The 27,628-nt window shown below is 43.9% G+C and overlaps 1 protein-coding gene across 1 annotated transcript; it reads left to right on the top strand.

Annotated features, from left to right (window-relative positions):
- The first annotated feature begins 5,605 nt into the window (after nucleotides 1-5,605).
- LOC128307341 (proton channel OtopLc-like) lies at nucleotides 5,606-22,131 on the top strand. The gene is made up of 10 exons (XM_053045126.1): nucleotides 5,606-6,054; nucleotides 11,320-11,504; nucleotides 11,592-11,797; nucleotides 13,152-13,397; nucleotides 13,978-14,080; nucleotides 14,140-14,300; nucleotides 15,563-16,524; nucleotides 17,147-17,431; nucleotides 17,493-17,841; nucleotides 18,019-22,131. The coding sequence occupies exons 1-10, from the start codon at nucleotides 5,606-5,608 to the stop codon at nucleotides 18,157-18,159; spliced, it is 3,087 nt and encodes a 1,028-aa protein (XP_052901086.1). The 3' UTR covers nucleotides 18,160-22,131.
- The last annotated feature ends 5,497 nt before the right edge of the window (nucleotides 22,132-27,628 follow it).

Genomic DNA, 27,628 nt, shown 5'->3' with positions numbered 1-27,628 from the left:
GAAAGGACGATGAACGGATGAATGAAATCATACCGGGCCAGTGCTCGGACACGATAAGCGTAGTAGACTGCTTACCATGCTTAACCTCCAACCACCTCTTCACCTTTTGAATCCTTCTTGCTTCCCCCTCTTTCAACCCCTTTCGGTACCGTGTGCTAATGCGTGGTTTCAAGCGGGATGCTAGGGGACTTCGTACCGCTATCCCTATCATTAGCGCACCGGTACCCAAGAGAGGGTTTTTTTTCGCTTGCTTGTGCCTCGTCGAACGTTGAAGGGCTTTCACCCTTCATTTTATGTTTTGTTTTAACGCTCCCGCTGTAGGAGCTGTGCTTCCTGTTGCACGGTGTTGCGTTTCCCGAGCACAAACACTAGAAGGGGGGACTTGGTTTACGCTGCCTTATCACGCGAGAATGGAGCAAAGCGATTGTTTTTGCCACTAGAGGGCGCTGGCGCGCACTATGCACACTAGCAACAGTTGCGATAAAGGAATGAAACAAAAAAACAGGTGGTTACCATGATAACGTTCACGCCGATACTTAGTGATGCAGTTTTGCAAACTGCGTTGTTGGTTGCGATAACCTTAAAAAGCGGGACCGAGTAACTTGTGGCTGTCAGTGTTGCCGTGCAGGAAATGATGGCGTTGGCGACTGTTTTTTGTTTTGCTGTTGACTGCGCTTCTGAACAGGATGCAATGGCTCTTCCAAGCCGTTTCCGGAAGCTGCCATTGCTGCTTCCATCGGGGTTTTGAGGGGAAAGCGGGTGGGAAAATAGGGAAGGAAGGAAGGAAGGGAGGGGTTTCCATTCCCGCATTACTGCGTAGTTTTCGTCCCATTTCCTGCTGCGCTAACTCCCTTTTATAATGGATCGTATAGAGGCACACACACACACACACCCACACACACGAAAATACACAAACCCGCAAGTGTGCCGTCTACCGCTTTGCTAGCCTAACTTCTAGGCGCTGTGGGACGTCACCTCCGCAACAGACAGCGCGTGCCTACGAACCCATTCCTCGTGGCCGACCGTCTCGCTCGCTCGGTCGCGCAACCAGGCCGCCTTCTCGTTCGTTCTCGTTCGTTCTCGTCGCTACAGTGTACAGTCGCTAGCAGGTCCCCTACATATCTCGGCAGCCACAGCGTACCGTAGCGGTGCACGGCAGCGGCCAGTCGCCGTCAGAACTTTGTAGCAGACGCACGGGCGCATCAGCACTCGCCCCGTTTGGGAAAGGCGCGCATCTTAGCGTAACAATTTTTCGTAGAAACAGTTGCAACTTTCCTTCGAGAAAAAGTGCGTGTGTGTGTGTGTGTGTGTGTGTGTGTGTGTATTTACAGCTGCCATGTTGTGACAAAGTTTTCGCAATCAATCAACAACAATAATAGACTGTAGACTGTGAGCTGCCCAGCAACCATCAACCCATATCAATTCGAATATCACAGCACAGAAGCATCACAGCGTCGAATAAACGCTGCCAAGACTAGCCAGAATAAGCCAGCCACGAGTCGTGCCCACCTGTTTGTTTTTTTTTTTGAAGTCGATTCGAAGAGCGGTTTATGTTGTTTATGTTGGTGTTTGAAGATTTTCGTGACGTACGATAGCGTCTCGCCAGCAACAATTGCAATTGGTGCGGTCGAATGTAGCGCGGGAAAATCTAAACAAAAATAAAGCAACTTTAAAAAAAAACACACAACTCCGCGTTGAGAAGTGCTGCTGCTAAACGGGGGAGGGACGGATTCCGTTTTGTGCGTGGTTGTTGTACGCCGCGTGTTGTGCGAGTGTGTGAGAATATCCGCGCGTGTGAGTGTGTGGTAGCCAGTGATGCAATTGCAGTGTCCCGCTGGTCGGTTACCGTAGAAACGCCGCCGTTTCGGTTGACGTGCAGCATCCGACAACTGCGACCATCATCCCGTACGCACACACTGTCACGTTCCTTTTTTGCCGGAACCCCCGAAAAGGACGCAAAAGGCGTCCCAGCTGTGGCCTGCTGCTTAATTATAATATTTTTTCAAACTCGGACAAAACACAAAACAAAGAAAGAGCAGGGCCAAAACGAATTTTCGCCATTTTCGTGTTCGGTTACACATAAAATGGCATCACTGTTGCACACCGTCACCGAGGGGTAAGTGGTTGTGGGTTGTGCTGGGGGTGGTACACCTCAGGGCTTGCGCATTTTCTTCCGCAGCAGCATCGGCAGGCAGAACGGATCAGGGGCCCCCAACAAAATCGGCCGATTGCAGCCGTTGTCACCTAGCGCTGCTAACCGCACACGTGCGCAGATGCACCGGCAGCGACGAGTTGCACCGACCGCAACGCAACACGCGCGGCAGTGATCGATTGTCTCGCGAAACGGCCAGTTGTACGATCTTCAATTACCCTTTGTGTCTCTGTGTGTATGCGTGTGTGTTTCGACGGGGGGTGGGCGGTATTTATTGTAATTACATTCCAGCTAAAAAGGGGTTGGGGAGAGGGTGTGGGGAGGGAAGGATGGGGGAGAATGACTAGAAATGAAAGGGCAATATTTAATATCCGCTCGTAGCGATTAAGGCACACCACTTGCACCCACCACTTGCACCCACACAGACGGCAATGTTGCTACGTAGAACGTATCAGATAATTGCCTACAAACGCTACAAGCTGTCAAACGAATGAAACATACGCCAGTAGCGATGGATGGTGAACGATTTTTATGATCCATCAAGCTGGAAGCGTGATGAGAATTTTGAATAATATTCTATTTCAACGTGGTGGCGTCCCACACTTTACAATGTCGCCTGTCCCTTTACTGAGTAAACGCCAAATAAATCAAAACAATCGTAACAATCAATCGATTAGAGACCATTTTATATCTATTACCATTTGTTTTGTAAACAGCGAGCTGTCAACTGATTACTTATATGTCAAAATGGCTTTATTAGTAGAGGAAGTGTCAACCGGTGTGACGTTTGTGGTTTTTAACTACAATAAAGGGAATAAAACTAAACAACCAAACGACGAAACTATTAAGGAACATGCACTATCTACTACCAATTACTTCGTAAACAAAGAGCTGTCATGGCCGTGTCACGCGATGATTTTCTTTTGTTAGTTATTTTGCTGTCAAATCGCCTTTAACAGATGTATCGCCAAACCGGAAAATGACATTTGCCATCAAATAGAATTTTTATGTCAAAGACAAAATTGTACGTACGAACTTGTAAAGTGTTTTAATGTTGTTGTATTTTTTATAAATCTATTTATCAGTCACAAACAGTAAATAAATGAAAAGTAGTTAAATGTTTCTTATATTTAAAATTTAAAAGCTTTATATTATTATTTAAATCGAGGGAAACTTATCAACATTTAATTACATTTCAAAAAAGTAACATTCAGGAAGTTTTATGTACTACAAGTAGAGAAAGTGAAAAAGATTTTAAAACTTTACTTATAAGAAGTATTTTGACTTAAATAATTAATATCTCTCTGGATGCAACTCTCTTATCGTTATAAAACTTTCACAAATATTGAAGCATAATTTACCTCTGAAAAACTGTTGATATCGCATGGCAGGTTTAGTGTTAACAAAAAAAACCATTTGAGTGCACTATGAGCGACAGCAGCACGCAACTTGTGGTGACAATTATTCTGACAACTGTCCGTCAACGTCATATCGGTTTTTTGTGTGTTTATATTACAACACCCGATACAAAAGATGACCTAAAACCGTTCGGTTCTGTTGTTGTTTTTTGTTATTCTATTTGGTTTTTGCTTTTCTTCTGTTTGGGGGGTAGTTTTCGCCCTATTTCGGAGATACGAACGGTACAGTTCACCAATGCTTCGATACGGGCCCGCGCGTGTGAGTGTGCGTTTGGTCAGCGGCGTTCGTGCAGCATAACTCATAAGTTGGGGCGAGCCCCCGCAAAACAATACTGCAATGTATGCGGTAGCCATCGTCAGTCACCCCTAAAACCGTACGCCGCGTTCACTTTTGTGATGATTTATTCTTTGTTTCGTTTCTGCTTCAGCTGTCCGGGCGCTCGGTATGGTGTCGGGCATAATGTACATTATTATGTTAATCTCGGTCCGCCAACGAAAAACATGGCGAGCACACGCGATGCCTCGCCGAACCGGAACAGCTTAACCCCCTTCTTGGCGGGTGAAATGGAGCGCGGGCGTTGGAGTTGGAGGAGAGCGGGAGATGGAAGGTTTTCTTCCCCAAATAGCGTTACAAAATCGCTTTCTTTCGCCGTGCTATGTTAATCAGATGCAGCGTTGCATCCGGTGTTCGGCATTTTCGTTGGTCCGTGGGTTGATAATTTGCACCCACTCTGGTGTGGATTTGCGATGTGTGTGAAGCGTCCAACTGTCAGCTTCGTCCCCGATAATCCATTGCCGATGGGGTGAGTCTCGGAAAAACCACAGCAATGGTGCGTTGTAAATCCCGCAACTGAACAAGACGTGAACAGGAATTAGCCATTGTTAGGCTGTATTGCCCTCTTCCCGAAACGCTCGCTCAACCACCGGAGCAACCGAAGCGTCTCTTTGCCTCTCTGTCTTTGCGGTCTCATTTCACACCGACCGATGGCGCATGCGTTTGTTAGATCCTTTGTGAATCCTTTCGGTGGATATTCAGGTTTTCGTTTCCTTTTTATTTTGCACATTGGTATGTGTTTGATTTGGTAATATTTACGCGTCTACGCGTACGGTAGTGTGGAGCGCACAAAAGACGCTTCCAATTTACATACATTCCGGGATGGGAGGGAACGCGGATCCTTACTGAACCACTGCCTCACAACCGCACGAAGGGTTTCCCCCATTTGGCCAGGTTCCTGTTCCAGCACGCACCGTAAACAAAGAAACGAAGGATGCGGGCTGGCAAGGGGAACGGCCGGAACCCGCTCTGTTTGCAGGGCAACCAATACAACCCGAAGCATTCCGCCGTTTTGCTACCCTTCGATACGGCGACATCGTCGAATATGTTTCCCCTGTTTTTTTTTTTTGCTGAGACGAATTTGGGTTGCCTTGTTTCGGGGTTGATGGCTTTATGGTTCACCTTGATTTCGATACGCTTTACAGCAATAAAGGGGTTATGTTGTGATAAGTATGTATACTACGTCCTGCTGGCAATGGCTAGCGTTTGCTTTGTATTGTATTTTATTTTTTACCAATCCGTCATTTTTATCACTCGGACTCTATGTTCAAATTGCTCATTGCAATGCGAACGGTAAGAGTACAGTAAACGACCTGAGAGAGCGAGAAAAATACGAAGTTAAAGAGTAGAAAGCGTCTTTTTATCACCTTTTTCTAGTTCAGTTGAAAAAAAGTAAAAGCATTGCATACATTAAGGCGTTAAGATGATCGCCTACGGTTTGGTGGAATTAATCTGTTAATACGCCTAAAGATATGCAATTAACACACACAAATTAGTTGAAAATAGTAAATATATATGGGCGTTTATGCAATCGTTTTAACATATTTTAAAATTCATCGTAATAGAACGCCTAAAGATATGCAATTAATATTTAAAAAATCATTTTATTCAGTGCAACCTTCGCTCAAGAACCGGAACCGGATAGAAATGAATGCTGATCTTTTCCATTTCACCCGTTTCGCTCTACAGTTGCAGCACGGAATGATACGCTGTCCATACATTCATGAGATGCATGAACGTTTGCTAGGACCAACGCCGAGACGACCGCTGCCAATATCATTTCCACCGCTCGCCAAACCGGAAGTCATGGATCGCGAAAGTGACTGTCTGCTGGACAGCCGCCCCGAGAGCCGCCAAATCGTCGGCACGGTGGTGAAGCTGAACCCGGACGGGTTCGGGGCGCACACCACCTCGACACACCATCACCATCATCATCACGCGCAGCAGCAGCATCAGCAGCCGCACCACCGAACGCCGCTAGTGCCTTGCAATGGGACGGACGACGACGACGAACGTGCCGGGGGACATCATCCGATGCGGGACGGGGCCGGTACGATTACCAGCACCATCAGCGACTCGGACGATGACGGTATTCATCTGCGGACGCACCTGCGCAAGATCATCGAGGGACGCAAACCGAAAAATGCCAAGTAAGTACGATCGTGTCAAGGTATTTCAGCAATATTGTTTAATTGCTCTACAATGACGTTACACATGGACTGTAATGATTTATTGTTTTAATTTATAATATCTTGAGCTTTTAAACACCCAAGAAGATTCCTTCTTACAGGGTTGAACGTTTAACGCACGTAAAACCAAATTTGCCTACCTTTAGGCGTATTTTAAAATAATCCTATTTCTACACAATACAATTTGTGATGGATTACACTATTTTGAATACAAGAAGAGATGCTTCTTGGATTATATTTTAGGAAAAGAGTTTTACTGTCGGAAATGTACAATGACCTATAACGTACAATTACTTCTTGAAAACACATTAACTCTACTCTCTCTATTTTTTAGTTACTTTAAATTATCTCTAAACATGTTACCAAATAAATTTGCTTACCTTCAGGTGAGTTTAAACAAATTGTTATTTACGCTAAAGTGTAGAAATACAAAACTCCTTGAGCTATACAAGAATATCAGGCTACTTCTTAGCTGATAACGCCTGAAGGTATACTATTTGAATAACAAAATGGTTTTATTAGTGGAAATGTGTTATTATGCAATCATGAATGATGTATTTGTGGGTTTTGAACGTAATACCTCATAAAATATGAATTGTTTGTTAAAGTGAAACAGTTTATTTTACGAAATATAGCCTTACAGGGTAGCAATCTGAATATATTTCATAATCCTTGTGGATGAGTGGTGGAAAATTCTGAAGTACACCCATTTTCTAGGCCTTATTTATATTTCGTTCAAGCCACGACGCAGAACTAGCAACGCAATGCGCAACATCCTCTAGCTAGTGTAGTTTGTGTTAAATTATGTCCAAACTGTTCGATCATCGACCGTGACCGGATGGTAGCATCCTGCGACATGATCCGTACCGTACACAAACTTTATGGCACAGTCCAGTGCAATCTGTTTCACTACCGAGCGTTACTGAGATGGATGGGAAATAAAATCCGAAAAAAGAGAATTTAAAAAAAAAGGGCAGGTACAATCCCGTCCTGGTTCCGTGATGTCTTCCCGTGCGCAAATTACCCCGGGTGGGGTAACTCACGAGTGCCGTCGTGCATCTCGCAGCCTCACCGGAGGCTCGCCTGCTCTCCGATACGCACTCCAGAAAAAGGCACACGCTTCACTCTCCCCCTTGCGACCGTGGTAGGATTGAAGGGATTTTCGCATCACGCTCTCCCGGTTTCGGGGTTCGCATCTGTCGAACGCGGCCCTTGGTGTCCTGCCGGAGAGTTACACCCAATTTTCACCCATACCCATACGGCGCAACTATCCTTTGCAAAGTCTTGTTCCAGCCCGGGAGTGTCACTCGCTGGTGTGCGTGTGCGCGCGCTTAATGCGATGCGTTCTCTCTGGTGTGGTGGTGGTGGTGGTGGTGATGGTTGTCCTTGTGTGCGGTATCTCAACCATATACTCCCAGCGGCAGCATCATCTTCGCAGCCAGTTGTACGGTTGGTACGCGATCGTGCGGTTCAAACAGCTTGCCTTTCCGGAAGACGAATCTCGTTTGTGCTGTCCAGTGGTGCGGTGCGCTTTTCCTATACGGTGCTTCTTAGTTCACGACCTCCCTGTTCACCCCAACCCTCCCCACCGATCAGTGGAAAACTCAGCCAGTGGTTGTTCTCGGTGGTGAAGTTAGGCGTGAATAGTGGTGAATCTATGCACAAACTGCAGCAAAGACCTTGGTTGCTTGCAAACATCCGGGCCCAGGGCTAAACGCTCGGGAGGGTGTAGTTTTTCCCCCGTTCCAAGACGTTGATCCCAAGATGTGCAAAGACCCGCTGAAGGGTGGTTTAACGAACGGGGCATCGTTAAAGTGAGGTTAAGGATATTAACTGTACGTGACGAACTGGAGAAATGTCCGTTCCGGTTAAATAGTTTTGTGGCGTAATTTATTACCACCTATCAAGATCAACTATCAACTCAATTTCCAGCTCCAATTCGTATTGCCTCTTGTCTAGGCCTGGCCTATATCTGCCTCGCTACACTGTTTCGTCCATCAAACATCGGGTTTTCGTGCACGAATGGTGTTATTCAATCCATTTAAATCAAAGTTTCACCCCCTATTGTGCGCCCAAGCAAGCTGAGAACCCTTCACGTGTGTGTGCGCGTGTGTTTGTGGAAAATCTAACTAATTTCTTTTCGGTTTTTAAACAATCAGGCCCTTTGCATCTCGTATTTGGTACGCTAGATTTTCCATCCCAACCGAAGAAAACCAAAAGAAAAGAAAAACTCACAAACATTTTTCCCTGTGGTTCTGTGGCAGTGTGCAGGGTTTTTCTTTTCCTTTTCTTCTTTTTTTTGAGAAAAATCCTTCCAGTTTGCAGAGCGTGTTTGCGATAGAACCCATCGACTCCACCCCGCTGGAACGCGACGGGATGCTAAGCATCGCTCGCTCGCACCCCAAAACGCGTTAACGGAAAGGAACAAAAAAAAAAAGCGCAAAAGGGGCGGAAATGAAAATCTTTCTTTGTGATCCACTCAGCATCACTCAGCAGCAGCGGGTTTCGCTCTCGCTCACCCACTGTCACCTCCCGCCACCAACCAACGGGGCCCACGGGCACGGTGGAAAATGCCGCGCACGGCCGAAGGTGTGCCAAAAGCAGTGAGACGGACCAGAAGCGGATTCAAACGCTCCCTGTTGCTGAGTAGTGAGCATTGTTTGTTTTTTCTTAGCTTTCCTTCTTTTTTTTGGGAAAAATCCTCATTTTTTACAACCCAATTTGTGGAATAGTTTGTGGTTCCCCGATGGGCACAGCATATGAAAAAATGGTACAAATTCGAGCATCTCCAGCAGTATGCAGGAAGCGGATTGCCAAAAGAGGAAGTGCCATAAGGGGGAGGGGTGGGAAATGCTGATAGTAAAGTTTTCACCGACCAACCGACAAAGCAAACTGCTCGACGCGCGCTCTCAAAAAACACCCCTCGATGAGACCCGCTCGTTGTCCGCCATTGCGCAGCATCCGGAGTGCGCGAAAATCAGGACTCACCAAGTATTTGCACACTGGTCCCAGGCGTACAAACACTCGACACGAATCCCATTGCCCATTGCTGCCCCTGGCCTGCCGCAAACCTCACGCGGGGTTGTTGCGCGAAAAATTGGCAATGATGAGGATGTTTTTTTTTGTTTTGCTTCTCTTGCTTGATTTTTCGACCAAATTTCGACCAAAGGAGCGATGGCGAACTTAATTGCCCTACTGTGTCCCTACAATGGTTCGGGTGCAGCCACAAAACTGCAGTCCGTTTGGTTTTATTATCATTCGAACATTAGCTTTGTAAACAGGGGGGAAAACCCCCTCCCCCCACCCGCACACACTTTGCTCCCTTGTCCCTTGAGGCGTGGCAACAAACGTCTTTGATGGTCATCTCATTTCCATAATTATTACGTTCCAACGCGATCCACTGCTGGTGCTGTGATGGTTTAGGGTGGGTTAGGTTAAGCAGAATGCCAACTTCGCGTCCCATTTTCCCCAAAAGTTCGATTGCTGGATGGTTCCCTGCACAGCAGTGACCCGGAGAGCTGCTATGTGGTTGAGTGCCGAGTTCCTAACCATTCCATTCCCAAATCTTCCTCCGCGTACAGTGACAAAGGATTCGTACTAGCTGCTCCGGTTGTTTCTCTGCTGCGTGCGTCTGTGTGCGTGTGTTTCGAGTGGCAAGTGATCGTTTTAGTGTGCCCGAGACGCAACCGGCCATGGTCGGTGGGGGTGAAATGAAGGTAGCGACGGTGGACGTGGAAAGCAGCGACAATATGGCCACCCTGCCAGTGTCCCGCGCCCACGGAGCGGGTGGTGTCGGCGGTGCCGGCGGCACCGCTAGCGGTGGTGGTGGTGGATCGAGCGATACGGCGGAGAAAAATAATGCCGCCAACAAGGAGATGGAGCTGAAGAATGTAATGCCCAAGCCGTTGCAAAGGTTAGTTTAGCTGCTGTGGATACGAGACGAGCGAATTCTTGAAGCGGAGATATTCAAGGATTGCGATGGCGGATTGCGTTACTGAGGACATAATTCGCTTGTTAGATTTGGCATTCCTCCTTCAGCGGAAGGTGGCAATTACCATCGGGAACGCCATGTTTGAATTTGCGGATCTGCTTGCGGAAGCAGTATCTGGCAGCAGGCATTATATCGAACTCTTTACACAGCACTTCTTGGCGGCAGTAATGAGCGAAAGCAGGAAATGTACTCAGCAGCATTATTTTTAGAGTATCCAAGGCCGCCACGAGCTGTGTGAGAGGAACGCACACAGTACAGAGAAGAGAGAGAGAGAGAGATCGCTAGAGAAGCAGTGAAAGATGTAGAGAGAAAGTACTAACGAGGTGGAGTAGTCAACTTTAGTAAAGCAAAAAAAAAAGAAAGGATTTGCACAGGACTGACACAGTTCTAGCAAAAGGTTTTGTGCAAATCCCTTTGCTGGGTGACTGAGGAATCTAGGTCTGCACAAATTGGAGTTCATGTTTGTTTAGGTGGAGACAGCGACAAGCGGAAAAGATTGAGGTTATGTGTGCACTGTACACAATTGATGATGGTTGCAACCGTGCTAGTTATTTAAGCGTTATTTCGGATCTCCGCAGCTCGGACATCTCTAGCTGTACCTGTCCACATTCTAGACACTTTAATACATCGAAGTCAAACCACTACCGTGTAGCACCCTGCAGTCGTACAGTGTCGAGTGGTGTCCTGCTGGAAAATGCAGTTGCAGCAATCCCCCTTTCATCCAAACGCTCACGGGTATAAAAGGATGGGTCGAGTGCCATTCATCGTCGCACGTCGTGCAGGAACTGCGGCTAATGAAAAGCACATAGACGAGGCACTCGTTGCCATGGTTGCGTGTCCTGTGTGTGTGTGTCCTTTTTTTCTCAATAAGGACAAGATCCGTAAAGAGCCTGCAAGCAGAAGAGCCGATACATTGACAAGCGCCAGTGCTGGGCAATGTCTGGCACGTAGACACTTGAATCGTATCAGATTTCATGTTACGAGTCAGGGATTTTGTGCTTCTTGGCCGAAGGTACCGTGCCTTACTGACGACCAATTGTGCTCCGTTGGAAGACAGCGACGTTTAAAGCTGTTCCAGTAAGGGTGTATGAGAATTGTGGAAGTTATCGTTAGGCACGTCGCGGATCATGCAGATAGTACACGCATCGACAACATTCGCAAGTGACTTGCGGCAACAGCGCGGTCCAGTACACATTGCTTCATAGATTTGTTTTGTCCATTCTTGTCTCCCGCAGAACCTCACTCTTCATAGTGACCAGTCTAGTCTACGCCATGCTGCTAATCGTGGTGTGCGTCGCGTACGTTATCAGCGACGTCACCACGCACCGTCTGCCTGTGATCTACTACGAGGGCTTCTTCACCTATCTGTACGGTGCGAGCATACTGTTCCTGCTGTATGTGTTCTGCTTCCTGCTGCAAGGTAGGCATCTCACAATAGTCCGCACTACCAGCACCAACTGTTTCATTTCCATTTCGTATCTCTTTCCCCCTTTTCCGATTTCTGCAGAGAGCTCCTGCTGCAACGGAAAACCGAAACCACCGAAGGAGAAGAAACCGAAGAAGGAAAAGAAATCGAAAAAGAATGCCGACGTGGAGGCGGGCAAGGAGGGTAAGGATGGCAAGGAACCGGCCGCTGCCAAGGATGGCGCGGGCAAGTCAGCGAAGGAGGAGTCGAAAGGCAAAGGGTCGTCCACTAAAGCTAGTTCCTATCAGGTGAATAGAACACACGCTACCGTTTTGCCCGCTTTCGTTGCGCAGCCCGCATTTCACCCAATATTTCTTGTGCCCCCATTTGGTTGACTGTTGATGTTGTTTTGTTGCCCCCTCGCCCAAAAAAAAAAAACAAAAACCACCCCGTAAACGATGTAGCCGTAAAGAAAAGTTTAGGTCTCTCTCTCTTCTTTCTGTCCTTTCTGTTACAAATGTTTGCCACCCCTGGCTGTTGCTTTAGGACACTTATTTTTCTGCACAATCGTTCCGTCTCATTTATTTTCGTGTATGTTGCGTTCCATTCGTTGCCAATAGTTGTTAAAACTGCTCTAAAAATGGTGATAACATGATTGGCAGGGTTGTTAAGCGGTTTTGTAAAAAAAATGCCTACATTCAGGCGTTTATTGGCTAACGCTGAAAACAAAATTCCCCACCATCTTTTATGTATTTCTTTTAGTTAGCAGACATCAGAATATGCCTTGCATGCATTCTCAAAGTATCCTTATGGTCGCATTCAATTGTAATACAAAATTTGCTTTACTTATTCACAAAGCTAAGAGAGCTCTTTCGAAACATCTTCATGAGAAATATTGCCCAAACTTATTGGAATCTTAACCTAACCCAACGGTCTACAGGCATTGAATATTGAACAAGTGTTCAATGAGCAAAACTGGACCTGGTCTACACGCTCATTGAACAACGAGCAAGGCTCAGCTGTCAAACTAGCGTAATTTGAGTTGTAAATTTTAGCAAAGCTAAATTTTGAACAATTTGATACTTTAAGCAGGTGTTAAATAACTTTTACATAAAAATAGTCATGAACTCATGATAATTTCATCATTGGAATTGTTTTCCTGTATATCCTTGCTTCCTGAACAATATTTTGACAGTTCTAAATCATCTTCGAAATGTTCGATGAGCATTTCGAACAAATTGGTTTGTTTTTCATTGAGCGAAAATGTTCAGTGAACATATTTTCCATATGATTTTACGTTTCTTGCTCAATGTTCAGTGCCTGTCGACCACTGGGTAAGGTATAAGGGTCAGGGGAGAGTCAGGGGTAAGGGTAAGGTCATGAATTTAAGATGAATCCGTTGAAAATCGGCTTATGGTTGACTTATGAATGACTTCCCGCTAAAGAGTCATACGAAAGACTCTTGTCAAAAGACTCATTAAGCACTAATACCAACCGCTACAAATCGAAACGAAGCATCTCGACCAATGAAGCGATCCACTTTCCTCTACGTCCCCCCCCCACCCCCCCCCCCCCCATGCTCCCTCTGTAACCCTGTCAAACCCTGTCAACGCAACGTCCTCAAAAGCTCTTCAAAAGTCTTTCACGCCCGAGTTTGTTCAGTACTCGAAAAAACAGGAAGTATACCCGAAAAAAAAGCGCGATCAGCTGCGCGAGTCACAGCGTCACCGTGAGTCGGCACCGGCATCACCAGTTGCAGCGGTAGCAGTAGCACCAGCCCTGGCTACGCCATCGGTAACGCCCGGAACGCCAGCCTCACCGTGCGGCAGTATGGCGTCTACACCGGCCAAACGGAGGGATATCCGGCCGGAACAGGGCCGGTGTCGCGCGGAACCATGCTGGGTGCAGGTACACGGCCACCCCTTCACCTTCCACCCGACATCCCCTTCCTTCCGCGCGTCGGAACACCTAACTACCCCTGCCCACAACTAACCCAAAGCAAACGGTTTTTTACCCGTGTGTTGCGTGCGGAATGTGTGCCTACTAACATCTTGCTAACCAAAGCGTGTTGTCGTCGATTTGTCATCGCTCGAACTGCTGCTCGAACCTTTTTTCCCTCTCCAGCACCTTCACCCCCTGCGCTCTGACCCCGTTCCACAGGTGTTGGTTTGTTTGGAAGCGTGTGAGGCTTCAAAATGCGCGGGTGATTGCATACTTTCAGGCGCTGCGGCGTGGCCAATGGCTTGTGGCCATGTGTGTGTTTGTGTGTACGCTTGTAATGCACGTAACGTTTCCGTTTTGTACTTGCTTGCTTTGTCGATGATTGTTAATGTCTGCTTCCGTTGTTTAGCTCGTTCATTCGTTTTTTCCGCACCCTTGAGATAATGTAGATGTTTAGCAAACCCGTGTTGAATGCTTTTCGCTTGCGTTAGAGCGCGTTTCTTGATCGGCAAACTGAGTGACATACTTCTTTGGTTGTATCAAGCAGGAGGCGTCACCGAACCCGGAAGCCGCCATGTCTCCTCGGTTCAAGCGCAAAACTACTCAGGACCCAGCTCACGGCAGTTTCTTCCTGCGTGTTGGAGCAATCGGTAAGTTATGGACAAATTACGGCCACCACTGTTATACTCATCTTCGCTTCACTCGCCAGCATTCGGGCTCGGTACGATGATCTACACCGGGTTGGAGTTTGGATCCTTCTTCGAGATACCGTTCACCTCTCCCTGCCATCAGATACTGCGCGGCGTCAACCCACTGCTCCAGATGATCTTCACCTTCATGCAGATGTACTTTATCTTCATGAACGCACGGGTAAGTCGACCTGGTGTCACATAACAGGTAGGCTGATAATTGTTTAGCCTATTTGACAGTAAAACACATTTTTTTTTGGCAAAATATTTTTTTTTATTCAACATACATCCCTTCAAGGGTGGTACACCTTTTGAGATCTGAGAAATGGAAATAGTCACGTGGCCATATCTGGGGTATACGGTGGGTAGGGAAGCAATCCGTGGCCTAATTAATGAATTTTAGCCATTGTTTTCACTGATTTGTGCCACGGTGCGTTTTCTTGACGAAATAAATCTTTTTTTTTTCTTTAAATGTGGCCGTTTTATTTTTGCGATTTCGACCTTCAATAACGCTGCAATAACTTGATATAGTAGTTAATGTAGCTGTTAATGATATTTTATTTCTCAAAATAGTCGATGAAGATTATTTCTTGCGAATCCCATAAAACTGACGCCATAACCTTGCCAACTAATTGTTGCGTTTTCCCGCTTTGGAGCAGGTTCATCGCGTCCGGTCCACTCGAATGACTGTCTTTTGGACTTTGGAGTGAAGTGGAGAAGTCAAAACTCATCCACGGTAATATATTGACGCAAAAACTCGGATTTATTTCGCTCAAACAGCTCCAAACACTGTTCCGAATCATCAACTCGTTGTTGTTTTTGGTAAAATGTGAGCTCGCGCGGCAGCCATTTTTCACAGAGTTAGCTCATATCCAAATACTCCAACACGTTCCTTAGGCATCTTTAGGGTGTCAGCTATCTCGATCAACTTCACATTACGGTTGTTTTTAACAAATTTGTGGATTTTTTAATGTTTTTGTCTGTAACCACCTCTTCTGGGCCGTCCATTGTATTCACCGTACTCAGTGCTTATTTTACCACATTTAAATTTAGCATTCCAATATTTAATGGTTGATTTTGGTGGAGCAGTGTCCAAAAACTCTTCATCAAGCCAATTTTTGGCTTTAACTGTATTTTTCCCCTTCAAAAATCAATATTTAATCATCACGCCTTCTTCTATCATCAATTCCTTCTTTTCCATAATTACTCAAAGCACAAAAGCTGCGTCACAGTAAATGTTCTAGATCATTAAGTTATAGCCCGAGTGCTGTCAAAAAGACAGAACTCTTTTCAAGGTTTGCACAAACTAAAAATGATATGGATTTAAATCTACTAGCGCAATCTGTGTGTTAGCCCAAACAATTATCAGCCGACCTGATATGTTCGAAGTTGCCTGAGTATGTTAATAAGTTTGTTTTCCTGTATTCTCAACCCTGGCAACAGCTCAACATTCATCGCTTCAAGGTGCTGGCACGGTTCGGACTGATGCATATAGTGGCGACAAACATTTGCGTGTGGATTCGTACGCTGGTGCTGGAATCGCTGAAGGAGATCACCGCCTACCATCAGCGGCGCGGTCCGGAACCAGAAGACTCGGTCATTCTCGAGAACATCCGCCAGCACACGCTGCGGAACGCGGGCATGGTGATGGGTACGGATCTGGGCCCTAGCGGCGATACGGAGTGGGAACCGATTAGCGTGAATCTGAACGCGCAGGAAGATCTGCTGTCCCAGGACGCGTCCAGCGTGCTGTCGAAGATAGTGCAGGGTACGGCGCATACCATCACGGAGGCGGCCACCACGCTGGTAACGGCGGCGACGTCCACCTCGACGGCTGCCCCAACTACCACGACGATGTCCTCGACGAGTACCTCCACGACGACCGCATCCACGTCCACAACCACGTCCACCACCTCGACCACACCGGCCTGGATTGAGCCGAACAGCGGGCTGGCCACTAGCACCAGCACCACCGCCCGGGGACTTTTGGAGCGCCTGCGGGACGTAGTGGCGACCGAGACGACAACCACGTACGAAACACCGGCGGATCAGTTCGGCAGCGGACACACGCTTTCCACGGCGAACGCAGCGAACGCAACCTCGGCAACGCCCTCGGCCGGATCGTCGTTCCTGGACTCGTTCATGGACCATGTGAACTATCTCCAGCGCAACAACAGCCTCGACCAGACGTACGAAAGCTTGGACTCGCTGTTTCCTTCCGCGTTCATCGCGACCTCCACTGCCGTCTCGACCAACGCGACCGCCGTTAGCTGTGGCCGGGTCAACATCATGGGCACGATCGTGCAGGACTCGGCCCCGTACCTGTACCCGTTCATCATCGAGTACTCGCTGATCGGTGCCGCCGTCATCTATGTGATGTGGAAGCATATCGGACGCTATCCTAAGTAGGTTGTCGTTTCCACAATTCTTTGACAGTTTCCCATCAATTTTTGAATCCGTCACACAATTTTTTCCCATCAATCTTTGAATTCGTCCCATGTTTTTTTGACGGTTTCCCATCAATTTTTGAATTGGTCCCGGAGGTTTTTTTTACGGTTTCCTAAATAGTTTTGATAAATTTTCTAGATAAATTTTCTGTACATAGGACAGACTATCCGGCTACGGATAAATAGAGATAAAGAAAGCCAGAAGTGATAGGCCTCTAGGCTTCTTGAGGTTGTTGTGCCGATACCCAAGAAAAAAGGATGTTGAAGGTGAATCAAGCATTGGTGATGAGCTTGACGATAAAATTGCAAGATGTTGTGGTTAAGCGACAATTTATTTAAAGTTAAACAAAACTAAATTTAAAGTCCAACAAAAGTCATTCAAAACGGAACGTATTCTAAAATATATGGGAAACTGTCAAAAAACCTCGGAACGAATTCCAAAATATGTGGGACGCAGTCAAAAAATCCCGGGACGGATTCAAAAATACCTGAAACGCAATCAAAAAACCTTGAAAAACTGTCAAAAAAATTAGGAAATACCCTGTGTTAACCGAGCTCGGTTTTATTGTCCCGTTCACAGGTTCACGAACGAGGAGGATTTGGAGCACCGTCTGGAGGTGATGTTGTCCCGCCGTGCTGTCGTTATGGCGCAGCAGGCTCGTACCGGTCGCGTCGATTGTGTCGGTGCCTCCAAGGGTCTGTTCTTTGGGTTGCTTCTGCTCGTTGGTTCGCTCATCTGTCTCATCCTGTTCTTCGTGCTCGTCAGACACCCGCAACTGTCCCTGTTGGCCATTTACCTAGCGGACGTTTCGCACTGTGCCCTGATGGTGCTGGCCATCTTCGCTATCATCATTGGCTTCATCCGGTAAGATTCACCTTCCACACACTCCCACCGTCAATCATCCACTCACCCTGTCCCGTTACAGCGTCCAAAACTTGAAGTTCCGCTGCGAGGAACAGAGCAACCTGAACGACATACTACTGCGCATCTCCGCATTCGGTCTGTTCGTCTACTCCACGTTCAGCGTGATTGCCGGTTCGCTCAATGCGTTCGAAAGTGAGCCGAACCTGCTCGTCATGGTGACGGGTATCGTCGCGGTGGTCCAGGTCGTCATACAGCTGCTATTCATCGCTGACGTATCGCGCCGGCGCGTCCACCTGCCCGAGCACGACCGCATCAAACCGGGCCGCCAGATTGTCACGTTCTTGCTGATCTGCAACATCTCCATGTTCGCCATCTACACGTTCGAGGCGCAGAAAGTGTTTGCCAACCCGGTAAGTACAGTGCAAGGTGTTTTTTTACTTTGCGCCCAAAAGGTATGCAATCGGTACAGCATACACTATACGCAGTGCTACATTTGCATACATTTGGGCGCATATATTTCTGTACGGCATTTGGAGCGCTTTCTTGATCTCATTTCACGACTAATATATTACGTTCTTGGTGCACAGGTGCAATTGGACTTTTACGGCTTCATTGCTTGGTCGCTGATTCAGCGTGTCACCTTGCCGTTGTGCATCTTCCACCGCTTCCACAGCGCTGTCACGCTAGCGGAGGTCTGGAAGACCACCTACAAGGCGCGTCTCGAGTAAATCATCCGCCAGCGTACAGTTTGCAGATGCAGTGCAGTGGCTGGAAGTTGAAACAGCATCGAAACAACGGAATCGTTTTGAGTCGGTAAAAGGTTTTGTGCAAAACGAACATTAACGGGGATGAGAAAAAAAAAAACCAAACGCACACCACTGTTTAGGGAGAGCATTCTTCTTTACAGACGTTAGCGCGTTACGAATTTCCCCAGCACGAAACGGGTAGTAACGGTGAAGGAGAAAATCAATGACCACCAATGCCACGCAATGCTAAAAGGCGGAAGCCGAAAGGGAATGCTCAACGAAATAGAACCACTAATGGATGGAACACGAGCCAAGCGCGAAGGAGGAGGAGGAGGAGGAAACAAAAACAAAAAGAAACAAGTGATTTGTTTACGAACTGTATTTACTTCCTTCCCACAATTTTTGGACTAGATTCTACTTCTCTTTTTCGAAAAGGAAAACCAACCAAAAAAAAAACGATACAAAAAAATTATTAACACACAAAACAAAACCCATTAACCATGAGCGAAACAAGCGAACGAGGGTGGAAATGCAACAATTTTTTAAGAGAAAGATAATGAGAGAGAGGAAGCGCGAAAACGCAACGTACACAAATTCTTAACTGTAACTTTATACATTAGTACGAATACGAATTATACATTTTTACCCGGTTCCACCTTAAACTATATGCCCTCCCGTGGATTTTTAATACCGTCGCCACTGCCGTCGGTTGGACTGTTTTTCTATTTCTGGGTTTTTGCCTTTGCCTTTGTTAAAGGGGTTTGCGTATTTTTTTTCTCGTCTATCTCCTACTACTTACACGAAGGAAGCACATTCGAATCTTCTACGAGGCGCAACGTAGGGAGGGAAATGTTTTCGAGCGTATATTTCTGTGCTCGTTCGCTCAAAGGAGGGAGCTAAGGGGCTAAGAATTAAAAAAAAAAAAACACGAGAGAAAACAAAACTATATGTATTTAAACTAAAGTAAAAGAAAAACGAAAAGATTAATATAAAGGAATCGTTGTGTGCAGGACTTATCTACGTGCACAGTCAGCCACGGCAAATATGGTCGGAAATAGTTTTACAGATGGCAGCAGAAGTCAATCCTCCCCCCTGGACACACAAAAGGCTCTAGCGGCCAGTTTTTCGATTAATTTATTTTGTTCCCCGTGTACTGTGTGTGTGCGTGCAACACTTCGGCCACAAACGCAGCGGTACGGTGGTTTGGGAGCGCGATTAACTTAGTGGATAAATGATATTACCCAATATGTATGCATATAGAAACAGGATCGTGTAGCATGTGTTTTGCGCTGGACTCATATCCCAACCTTTGGATCTAGTGATGGTTTTTAGTTTAGAGATGTTTTATTTATGTTGATCATTTATCTATTTTTTTTCTTTCTTTCGAGTTCGGTAGTTTTTAAAAATTAAAAAAAAAACAACCAACAAACTGTCCGGGAGGCAATAAAATATTGTTACAACAGCTTTAGTTTTTATCCAAAGAAAGCTTCGCGCGCACTTGGAAGGAAAGATTGACCGCAGGACAAAACGGAACGTAAAACAGATTTGTTCGGTGCGTTAAAGCCAGAGTTGAGAGGCTGCCAAGTTACTCAAAAAAAAAACAAACAAACAAACTTAATCTTAACGGAGCTCTCAATACGACCAAAAAAAGCCAACAATGCTATGCTCGTAAGGGTTGATCCAGGATTCCTTCCGGTACGGTAGTTTAGTTTATTTAATTTTATGTTTCGAAATTCCTTTTTTACACTTGACCAATAAAGCTAGTTTTGCTTGGAGTTCTACGGAAAAAAACAAACTGATTTTTTGTTCTTTTTTTTCGACATTTACTACGACCTGTGTTCGGTTGTCTTACGGTACGAGGACATTAGCAGTAACCCGCTGAGAAGGAAATCTTCTGGGGATGGTCAAAGTAATGCGATGTGCATTCTCGACCCAATTAAAATAAAGCCAGATTTATGGTGTCAGTATGTGTGTGTGTGTGTGTGTGAGTGAGGATGTGGGTGTATGTGTGTGCATATGTCAATATGGTATGTGGAAATGTAACTTAAAAGTAATATAAACAGTGTATTGAAAAGCGTATGCACACAGTACCACGCACTCACCCACGCATACGAGACGAGCATATATACACATAAGTATAAATATATATATACATACATATATATACATATATTGGTAGTTATAAAACTTGCAAATTTTATTTAAACCAACAAATGTTTCAATAAATGCATCATTGTATGCGTGGTAGCTTGACTTGACATGGTGGATGTGGGTCCGTGGAAGGGAAATAAGCAAATCGTAAGGTGTTTTCAAAGCACTTTAAACGCGAATAAAATAAAACGAATTAATAGAGACGACAAAACCAAGCAGACCCGCCTCCCTATAATTCCAACAGGATGAGATTAATTTTTGTTGGAAAAGAAAATCGTGCTCTTGTTTTTTGCAAAACAGAGTAAAATGAAGAGAAAGAGATAGAAAGAAAGAGAAAGGAAAAAGGAGGGAGAGAGAGAGAAAAGTGGTGGGAGCAGTTGATAACAGAGCTAAGCAAAACAGAAAACATCCCTTAGGTAAATCGATGCAAACTGTGCGTGTGCGTGTTTTGTTGTTTTTCTCTTACTTTTATGTTTTTGTAAAATGACGATACAATGCAAAACTTATTGTCAACATAAACAAACGTAAGAAAGTAAACAAACCGATTTAATTTGTTTTTTTTTTGTTCACTCCAGTTTACCCCGATCGATCAGCAAATGGGGAAACTGCAACACAAGCTTGATTTGGATTGCTAATAAGGTTCTTTTTCCGGTACTTCCTGTGAAGGAAAATTAGTACCGGGTGTGTGAGTGTGGTTTTCGTGTGCAGTTAAAAATAGACAACCTATCATTGGTTAGAATAGAACGCACTGCAGCATTCGCATTTGCATAGAAAAGGCAAATTTAACTTCCCAAACGCAAAGCAAAAAGCAAATTGTTGGTGACATTTTGGATTTTTTATTTCAATTGAGATTATTAATAAATGGAAAAAAATGGAAAGACACTAAACTACATGTACGGAAATGTTAAATGATTATTAAAGCATATATTTTGCTGATCCACTTGAGTTGATAACAAGCAGGTGTACGGAATAAGCAAACACGCCATTTGGCAGTGTGCTGCTTTGTGTGGGATATTATCTTTAACACAAGCCAAACACAAATGTTCTGTCGAATCGAACGAAACGTCAAACGTTTAGAGGTGGTCGAGTAATGCGCGTGTTAGTACTCAGAACGTTCCTTATCGAAAACAGAACAGAAAAAAAAATCAATTCGGTATGCGTTTGATTAATGCTACGACATTTGCTTCCGCACGGTAAGCTGACGGGCACCGCAAACCGGTGGCCGTTTCTGGCGGCGAAACGCAAATCAACCAATTTTGCAAAAATAAATAAACAAAAACTCCCTGGATATTGACCTTTATAGCGGATACAAACAGTTCGACTGGTGTAACGGTCGCATACAATACATGAATGCCCACCATGTTTTTACAAATGAGAAGGAAAAAAAAATACCGTATTTGAATTTTATGATCGATGCAAGGTAATCTACCCGAATTTTCGAATAAAAAATACATACACACACCCCCTAAATCCCAAAGTAAACAAAAACACACAAACCGGATTAAAACGGCCAGCGAAAACTAAACTTTGCGCCTGGTTTTTGTTTTTTGTGTGGTGAATTTATACAAAATAATAAAGCACTAATAAATGCAATCAAAACGATAAGGAAGCAAATACTGACAGTGTAAGCCCCGTAAATGTTATCTGTTTTGCGGCAAGGAGGTAAACAAAAGCAAAACACCTAACGGTGGCAGTGAACTGACTGTCGAGATACAAAAACCAGAAAAAAAACAAAACAAAACAAAATCACGACAAACGAGAATGGGTGGTAAAATGTAGTGAAGAAACAAACACATACACACAAACAGCACTTAAACACAAGTAAATGATGTCGAAACGAATGATGGAACAGTGAAGCTAAAATGTTAAAACAAAACAAAAAAGGAAAACTAATGGGAAAACATCGAATGTTTTAGAACGATAACCAGAAACCAGAAACAAAACCAATAGAAACAACAGAAAATAGAGGGAACAAAAGAAAGACGAAGAAAAACACAAACTAACAAGGCGAGAGTAAAAGCAACAAAACCAAAGTGCTGGACCGTAATTGAGCATATGCTACGACTGTTGCAGATAGTGCAACAAATGCGATTCAAACTCTTTATCAAGTTTGTATTTGTACTTGTTTTCTAGAGAGTATTTTTTAGTTTTGTGATCGATTGTGCTTTGTAAGATAGTTTGAAAGAGTGTCTCTAACGTGTTGCTAAGAACGCGTCACCATTTAACCAAGTACCAAGCTCCATCAAACACTTGATAGGCACGTATTCACTATATTAGGTTGTGTAGAAAACAAAACGATAGTGTAGTTTTTTATATTGCTCTTGTTTTTCCACATTTTGTGTTGTGATGTCTATGTATGAGTTTTCCACTCGTGCTGGTTGTATCCTTTCGAATAATTTTTATACAAGAAGCTGGCGGTGCAAATCAGTGCGGCACTTAGCGGGTAGGTTGACTAGTAATAGCAGTGGTGTGTATTTGTGCAATGGTTAAGTTAAGAATGCTCAAAGCTGGGATTAGAAAGCGAATAGTATGATAAGGCGTGTTATTTAGCCATACAAATAGTATAAAGATTTTTTTAAGGGTTCGTCGCTTACAAGATTCACTGAGTCTTTTGAATATTTCTTATATTATTGTAGTTATTCTGATGTTTTGCAACACGAAACCAGCATTTTTCTTCTTCCATTTATAAATAAGAAGCTAAAACACACAGCCAATACACAGACCCACCCTATAACCTGAGAAAAATTACGACGATCGCAACTATAGTCATGTTCAGGCAAGCTAGAACCGTTGCATCTCATGTACTGACCATTAACAAGTAAGTGTATCTAATGCAGTCGTATGGTAAATTCAATTCTAGCATAGTGCAGCTCTTGAGCGTTGTCTCTCGAGATGAACCCACAGAACCCCTCCCACTACCATTGGGTAACACAAACATAACACTGCCGGCAAGAGCGACTGTTTTCCAATAATCATTACAGTCCGACTTTTCCACCACTACCACCTTTAACAACTAGAACCATCATTCGTCACACGTACAGAACACGCGCATTTTTCTCTTGAACACAAACAGAACACATACAAACACACAACGCATGTTAGTGAAGCAGCCGATTGTATTACTTAGCAAAGAAAGTACGCATTTGAAGAAAAAACAACATAAGAGAAAACCCAAATCATGTCACTTCTGTTCAATCAATGCGACAAAACGGAATAGCGAACTAGTGTAAACCCTTACACACGTCTGCATTCACGAACGGTCACTCAATGACATATCACCCTTTGGTAATCGCTGTCACGCTGTTTTCATCTAAGGCAAGCGATGGGTTGGATTAAAAAACAGACATAAAAATGGTGAGTAATCATGAGTGAAAGAAGGTTAGAAGAAGATCGAAAAGTAGTGCAAAAGCACTACTAATTGCATTGAAACCATTAATGACACCATGAATGGTTCTGTCAAAGTAAATCGTTTCGCACCCACACACTCAACGCAACAGCAACCGAATGACTAACAAGGGTTGCAGTGAATTTCCATTTCCGTCAAACTGTCTTACCACGTGAACAGGCAGGAACAAAACGAGCAAATTCAAATAAAAAAAAATAATTACGATATAGCATAGATAAACCGTACATTGCAGATCCATTTCCATTGTAATCATTATTCTTACGCAATTCAATCTATGACAGCCAGTAGCAGTCCAGTTTGACACAGGAACCGAACGCAAACGCATTAAAACTTGCAACATGTTGAAACGACCCGTGGAAGCGAGCGGGAACTGAATTTTAGTAACGTAAAAAAGTAAAGTAAAGTAAATATAAAACAAAACCAAATCGATTTTCATAGAAAATTGAGCCAATACGGCATTATGCACATTAACAGTGGAATAAAAGAAAATAAAAACGAACAAACAAAAATACCTACATGAAAGTATTCCCTCATCCGTTCACGACATCAGCGCAAAGCACACAAACAAGCATACACAAACACACATACCCGATGTGATTTGTTATGGAAAGTGTAACGAAACACGCAATGTATAAAGAAGTTTATATTTTGTAGTAAAATAAGTTCCGCTTGTTTTGTGTTAAGCAAAGCACGAAAAGCATAACATAACACACGTATACCGCACATCAGGACAACACAGAAAAAGACATAAAACAGCCACATACAAGGCACATGCAGGACAAAACGGTTGAAAAAGAAAAAAAAACAACAACATACAAACAAACAATCAAATCATAAAGATACATTAAACAACATCACTGCAACACACAAACAGGAAACGAAGCAAGTAGCCAAAATGAAACAAAACAAAGGTAAAAAAAGAGGAAAAACTGAAGGTGAAAACAGCTACAAAATGGCGACTTAACAACAGATTATAAGAAATGTTTGTATATTTTTATATGAAGCAAATCAAATTTTGTTAAACGTGGCCCTCAATTATTGATCGAAATCCCTTTCCCTTTCAAAAAGAAAGAAAAAGGAAAACTAAGTACACTTAGCGAGGAAGGCAATTAAAACCAGATATAGAGAGCGAGAAACAGGGAGAGAAGGAGAAAAATGAAAAGAGAGAGTTAAAATCACACGAACGAAAGGAAGAAAAACGGTGTTAAACGTTTACTAATCGATGCGGCAGTTAAATTTGGCGGGAAAGGGATCAGATCTAGTTGTGATTATGTATACATTGTACCTTCCTTACGAAACAAATGATGAAGAAAACTACAGTAATCAAAAATCATAAAGTACAGAATGAACGGCAATGGTGTCAATGTAGGCAGCGAACGCGAGTGAAGCAAGCGAAGAATCTGTTTGACGATGGGAAACGGATCCATTTATAGCTTACATTCCACATCGTATTGTTTCTTATTTACAGAAAAAAGTTCATTTGTCGAGTATGGTTTTTTTTTCAAACTTCATGCATGATGCAGCAATTTGACTATAAAAAGTTTAGTTTTATTTTGTTAAAAGTTATATTTTATTTTGTTTACAGTACTTTTTATACATTTTTATACAAATTTTTGAAAAAAATTGTGCATGTTTTTCTTGAAGCAATATCAGCCTGCGTCTGTTAAGGTTTTATTCTAATTTGGTTTAAAACGCAAATTAATTATTTGATTTTAAACCAAATTGTCCTTTACATTGCATACTTTTAGGCTCTGCCAAAACGGTGTTGACAGGCCATTGTTTGTTCTTTGTTTTGGTTTTGTAAATTTTGCATACCACTTTGCTTTGATTTCTCATTGTTTGATGTTTTTACACTGATAAATTAAAGAGATTTAATTATGAACAATGATTTGTCCTAAGCATCGCATACTTTCAGGCGCAGTAAAGATATATGACAGGTTTTTGGTTAATCCCAATGAAATTAAAATTAAAAATTCTTCTAGACACTTGTAGCAAACGAAGATGCAACGCAATGAAACGAAAGCATTGACATGGAGGTAATGGGCACAGTTTGCAACGATGTGGACAGAAGCATCTTTTGTTAAGCCGTTGCTCGGTAGTACGCATGTAGAAGGAAGCAAAAAATGGTACGGAAAAAAATAACAACCTGAAAACAGTAGACAACGTAGCGACACAACGCTTCTAGCCGTCACTAGACGATAGGAAAGATGTAGTGAAAGAAGAAAAAAACAAAAGCGGTGAAAGGAAATGGAATGAGCAAGCCGAACATCGCGTGCGCGATTTTTTGTTGATTATGTTTCCGACAAGGGCGAGTGCTCGCTGGGTTTTGCGGAACGCAGGCAAATTACAATAACGCAAGAGATACTAGTGGCATAAATCTAAACTAAATGATTACAAGCAACCAGAGGCACACGCGAGCGAGCTATGTTTCCCAATAACGAAGCAGCAAGTCCAGGCGGCTTAGCGTGCGCGCGCGTGGGTGCGGGAGCACCCGCACCAATGTGTGAGTGTGTGTAACGATCGATCTCGTAAGTGTAGGAATCAGTTGATGGAATAAAATTTGAACCTATTTGGCTAAAGAACTGTAACGAATGTGTCCCTCGGTGTGTGTTTTATGTTATTATCCGACTGGTTTTAAGGGTGGGACGGTACTCTTCTCGATCTTTGCCAAGGGCGTAAGGAGACCGCGCTACGCTACGCCTGCAAATAGCAACGACACTACACGAATAAACAAGTCTTCGCAAAATTTTCACATAATTTTAAAATCGAATGTCACATTTCTTCTGTTCCAGTTTGATGATTGCTTCCACGGCACGACATCCCCGGCATACGATGGACGCCAATTATGAAAAAAACAAATCAAGGTAAGGCATCAGTAACAACTTTCACAGCTGATTAAATTGCGGGAGTTAACAAAGCGGATAATGTAAATCAGGAAGAAAAAAGGGCTTATCTTAAAGTAGTATAAGTATAAAAACATCCCCTTCGTTCCCAAGGACAAACAGAAACGTGACATCGGTTAAACTCAGAATTAACACGGTAGTTACTATTCCTCTGGATTGTAAATCTTACCGTTACCGAAACATTCACTGAAATCAAGTAAATTGAAATTCAAAAGCACCAATTTGGAACGGGCCAAAAAAAGGTTTGCTTCGGACGGAGTAAAACAAGGACGAAGTTGTCGTTGATTATCGTAAATTTAACAGAAAAACGATTGATGATAAGTATTTGATCCCGAATATAGAAGACAAGCTAGGTCGTAGTTCTTCACCGCATTGGACCCTAAAATCAGGTTTTTCGCCGAACCAAACGGCGGAACAAAACCCGCTTTTAGTCGTTCGAAAGAGGCAATCCCGAATTAAACCCCAAAACCGTATACCGCTCGACCTGAAGTACGGCTCATGTTCGTTTCAGCGTGCGATGAATATCATACATACGTTGCTTAATTGTTTGGATGCTGCAAATGGAATAATTCCGCTGCTGGAAACACGCGGCAGCACTATGTCGAAAGTTGTGCAGAAAGCTCGATACAGATTGAAACAAAACAATTTAATAATTAAAATTGATAATTGCGATAGGCAAAACGAAGGCGGTTTTTTTTTTTGGAACAAATTGTGACCTCTTGACCAACCAACCTCCTGATATCTGAAAGTCTGATGATCTGATATGATGATATGAAAGGCTAAAAATCCCCAACAAAACTCTATCACGTTTATTATGTGATGCGTGTTGCATAACTTCAGGGGTTTTGTCGTGACATAAACAGGCGGTGATTAGTGTTTTCCCAATTTGAGGTTGTTTTTTTTTCTCTTTTCGAGAACGTTAATCATTACTTCTTTTTCCTTTCAAGTCACTCAATCTAATGGAAGTAAGGGACCATAAATCAAACGTTTC

This window comes from Anopheles moucheti, chromosome X (genome assembly GCF_943734755.1).
Source record: "Anopheles moucheti chromosome X, idAnoMoucSN_F20_07, whole genome shotgun sequence".
NCBI classification, from domain to species: Eukaryota; Metazoa; Arthropoda; class Insecta; order Diptera; family Culicidae; genus Anopheles; species Anopheles moucheti.
Note: the sequence above shows the minus strand (reverse complement) of the source record. Positions and strands in the feature narration are given on the sequence as shown.

Bases quoted from the DNA above. Each gene is read 5' to 3' on its own strand.
- LOC128307341 (XM_053045126.1), top strand. From the start codon at position 5,606: ATGATACGCTGTCCATACATTCATGAGATGCATGAACGTTTGCTAGGA. The intron at 11,505-11,591 runs GTAGGCATCTCA...CGATTTCTGCAG, and splicing joins GTTCTGCTTCCTGCTGCAAG to AGAGCTCCTGCTGCAACGGA. The intron at 11,798-13,151 runs GTGAATAGAACA...GAGTTTGTTCAG, and splicing joins CTAAAGCTAGTTCCTATCAG to TACTCGAAAAAACAGGAAGT.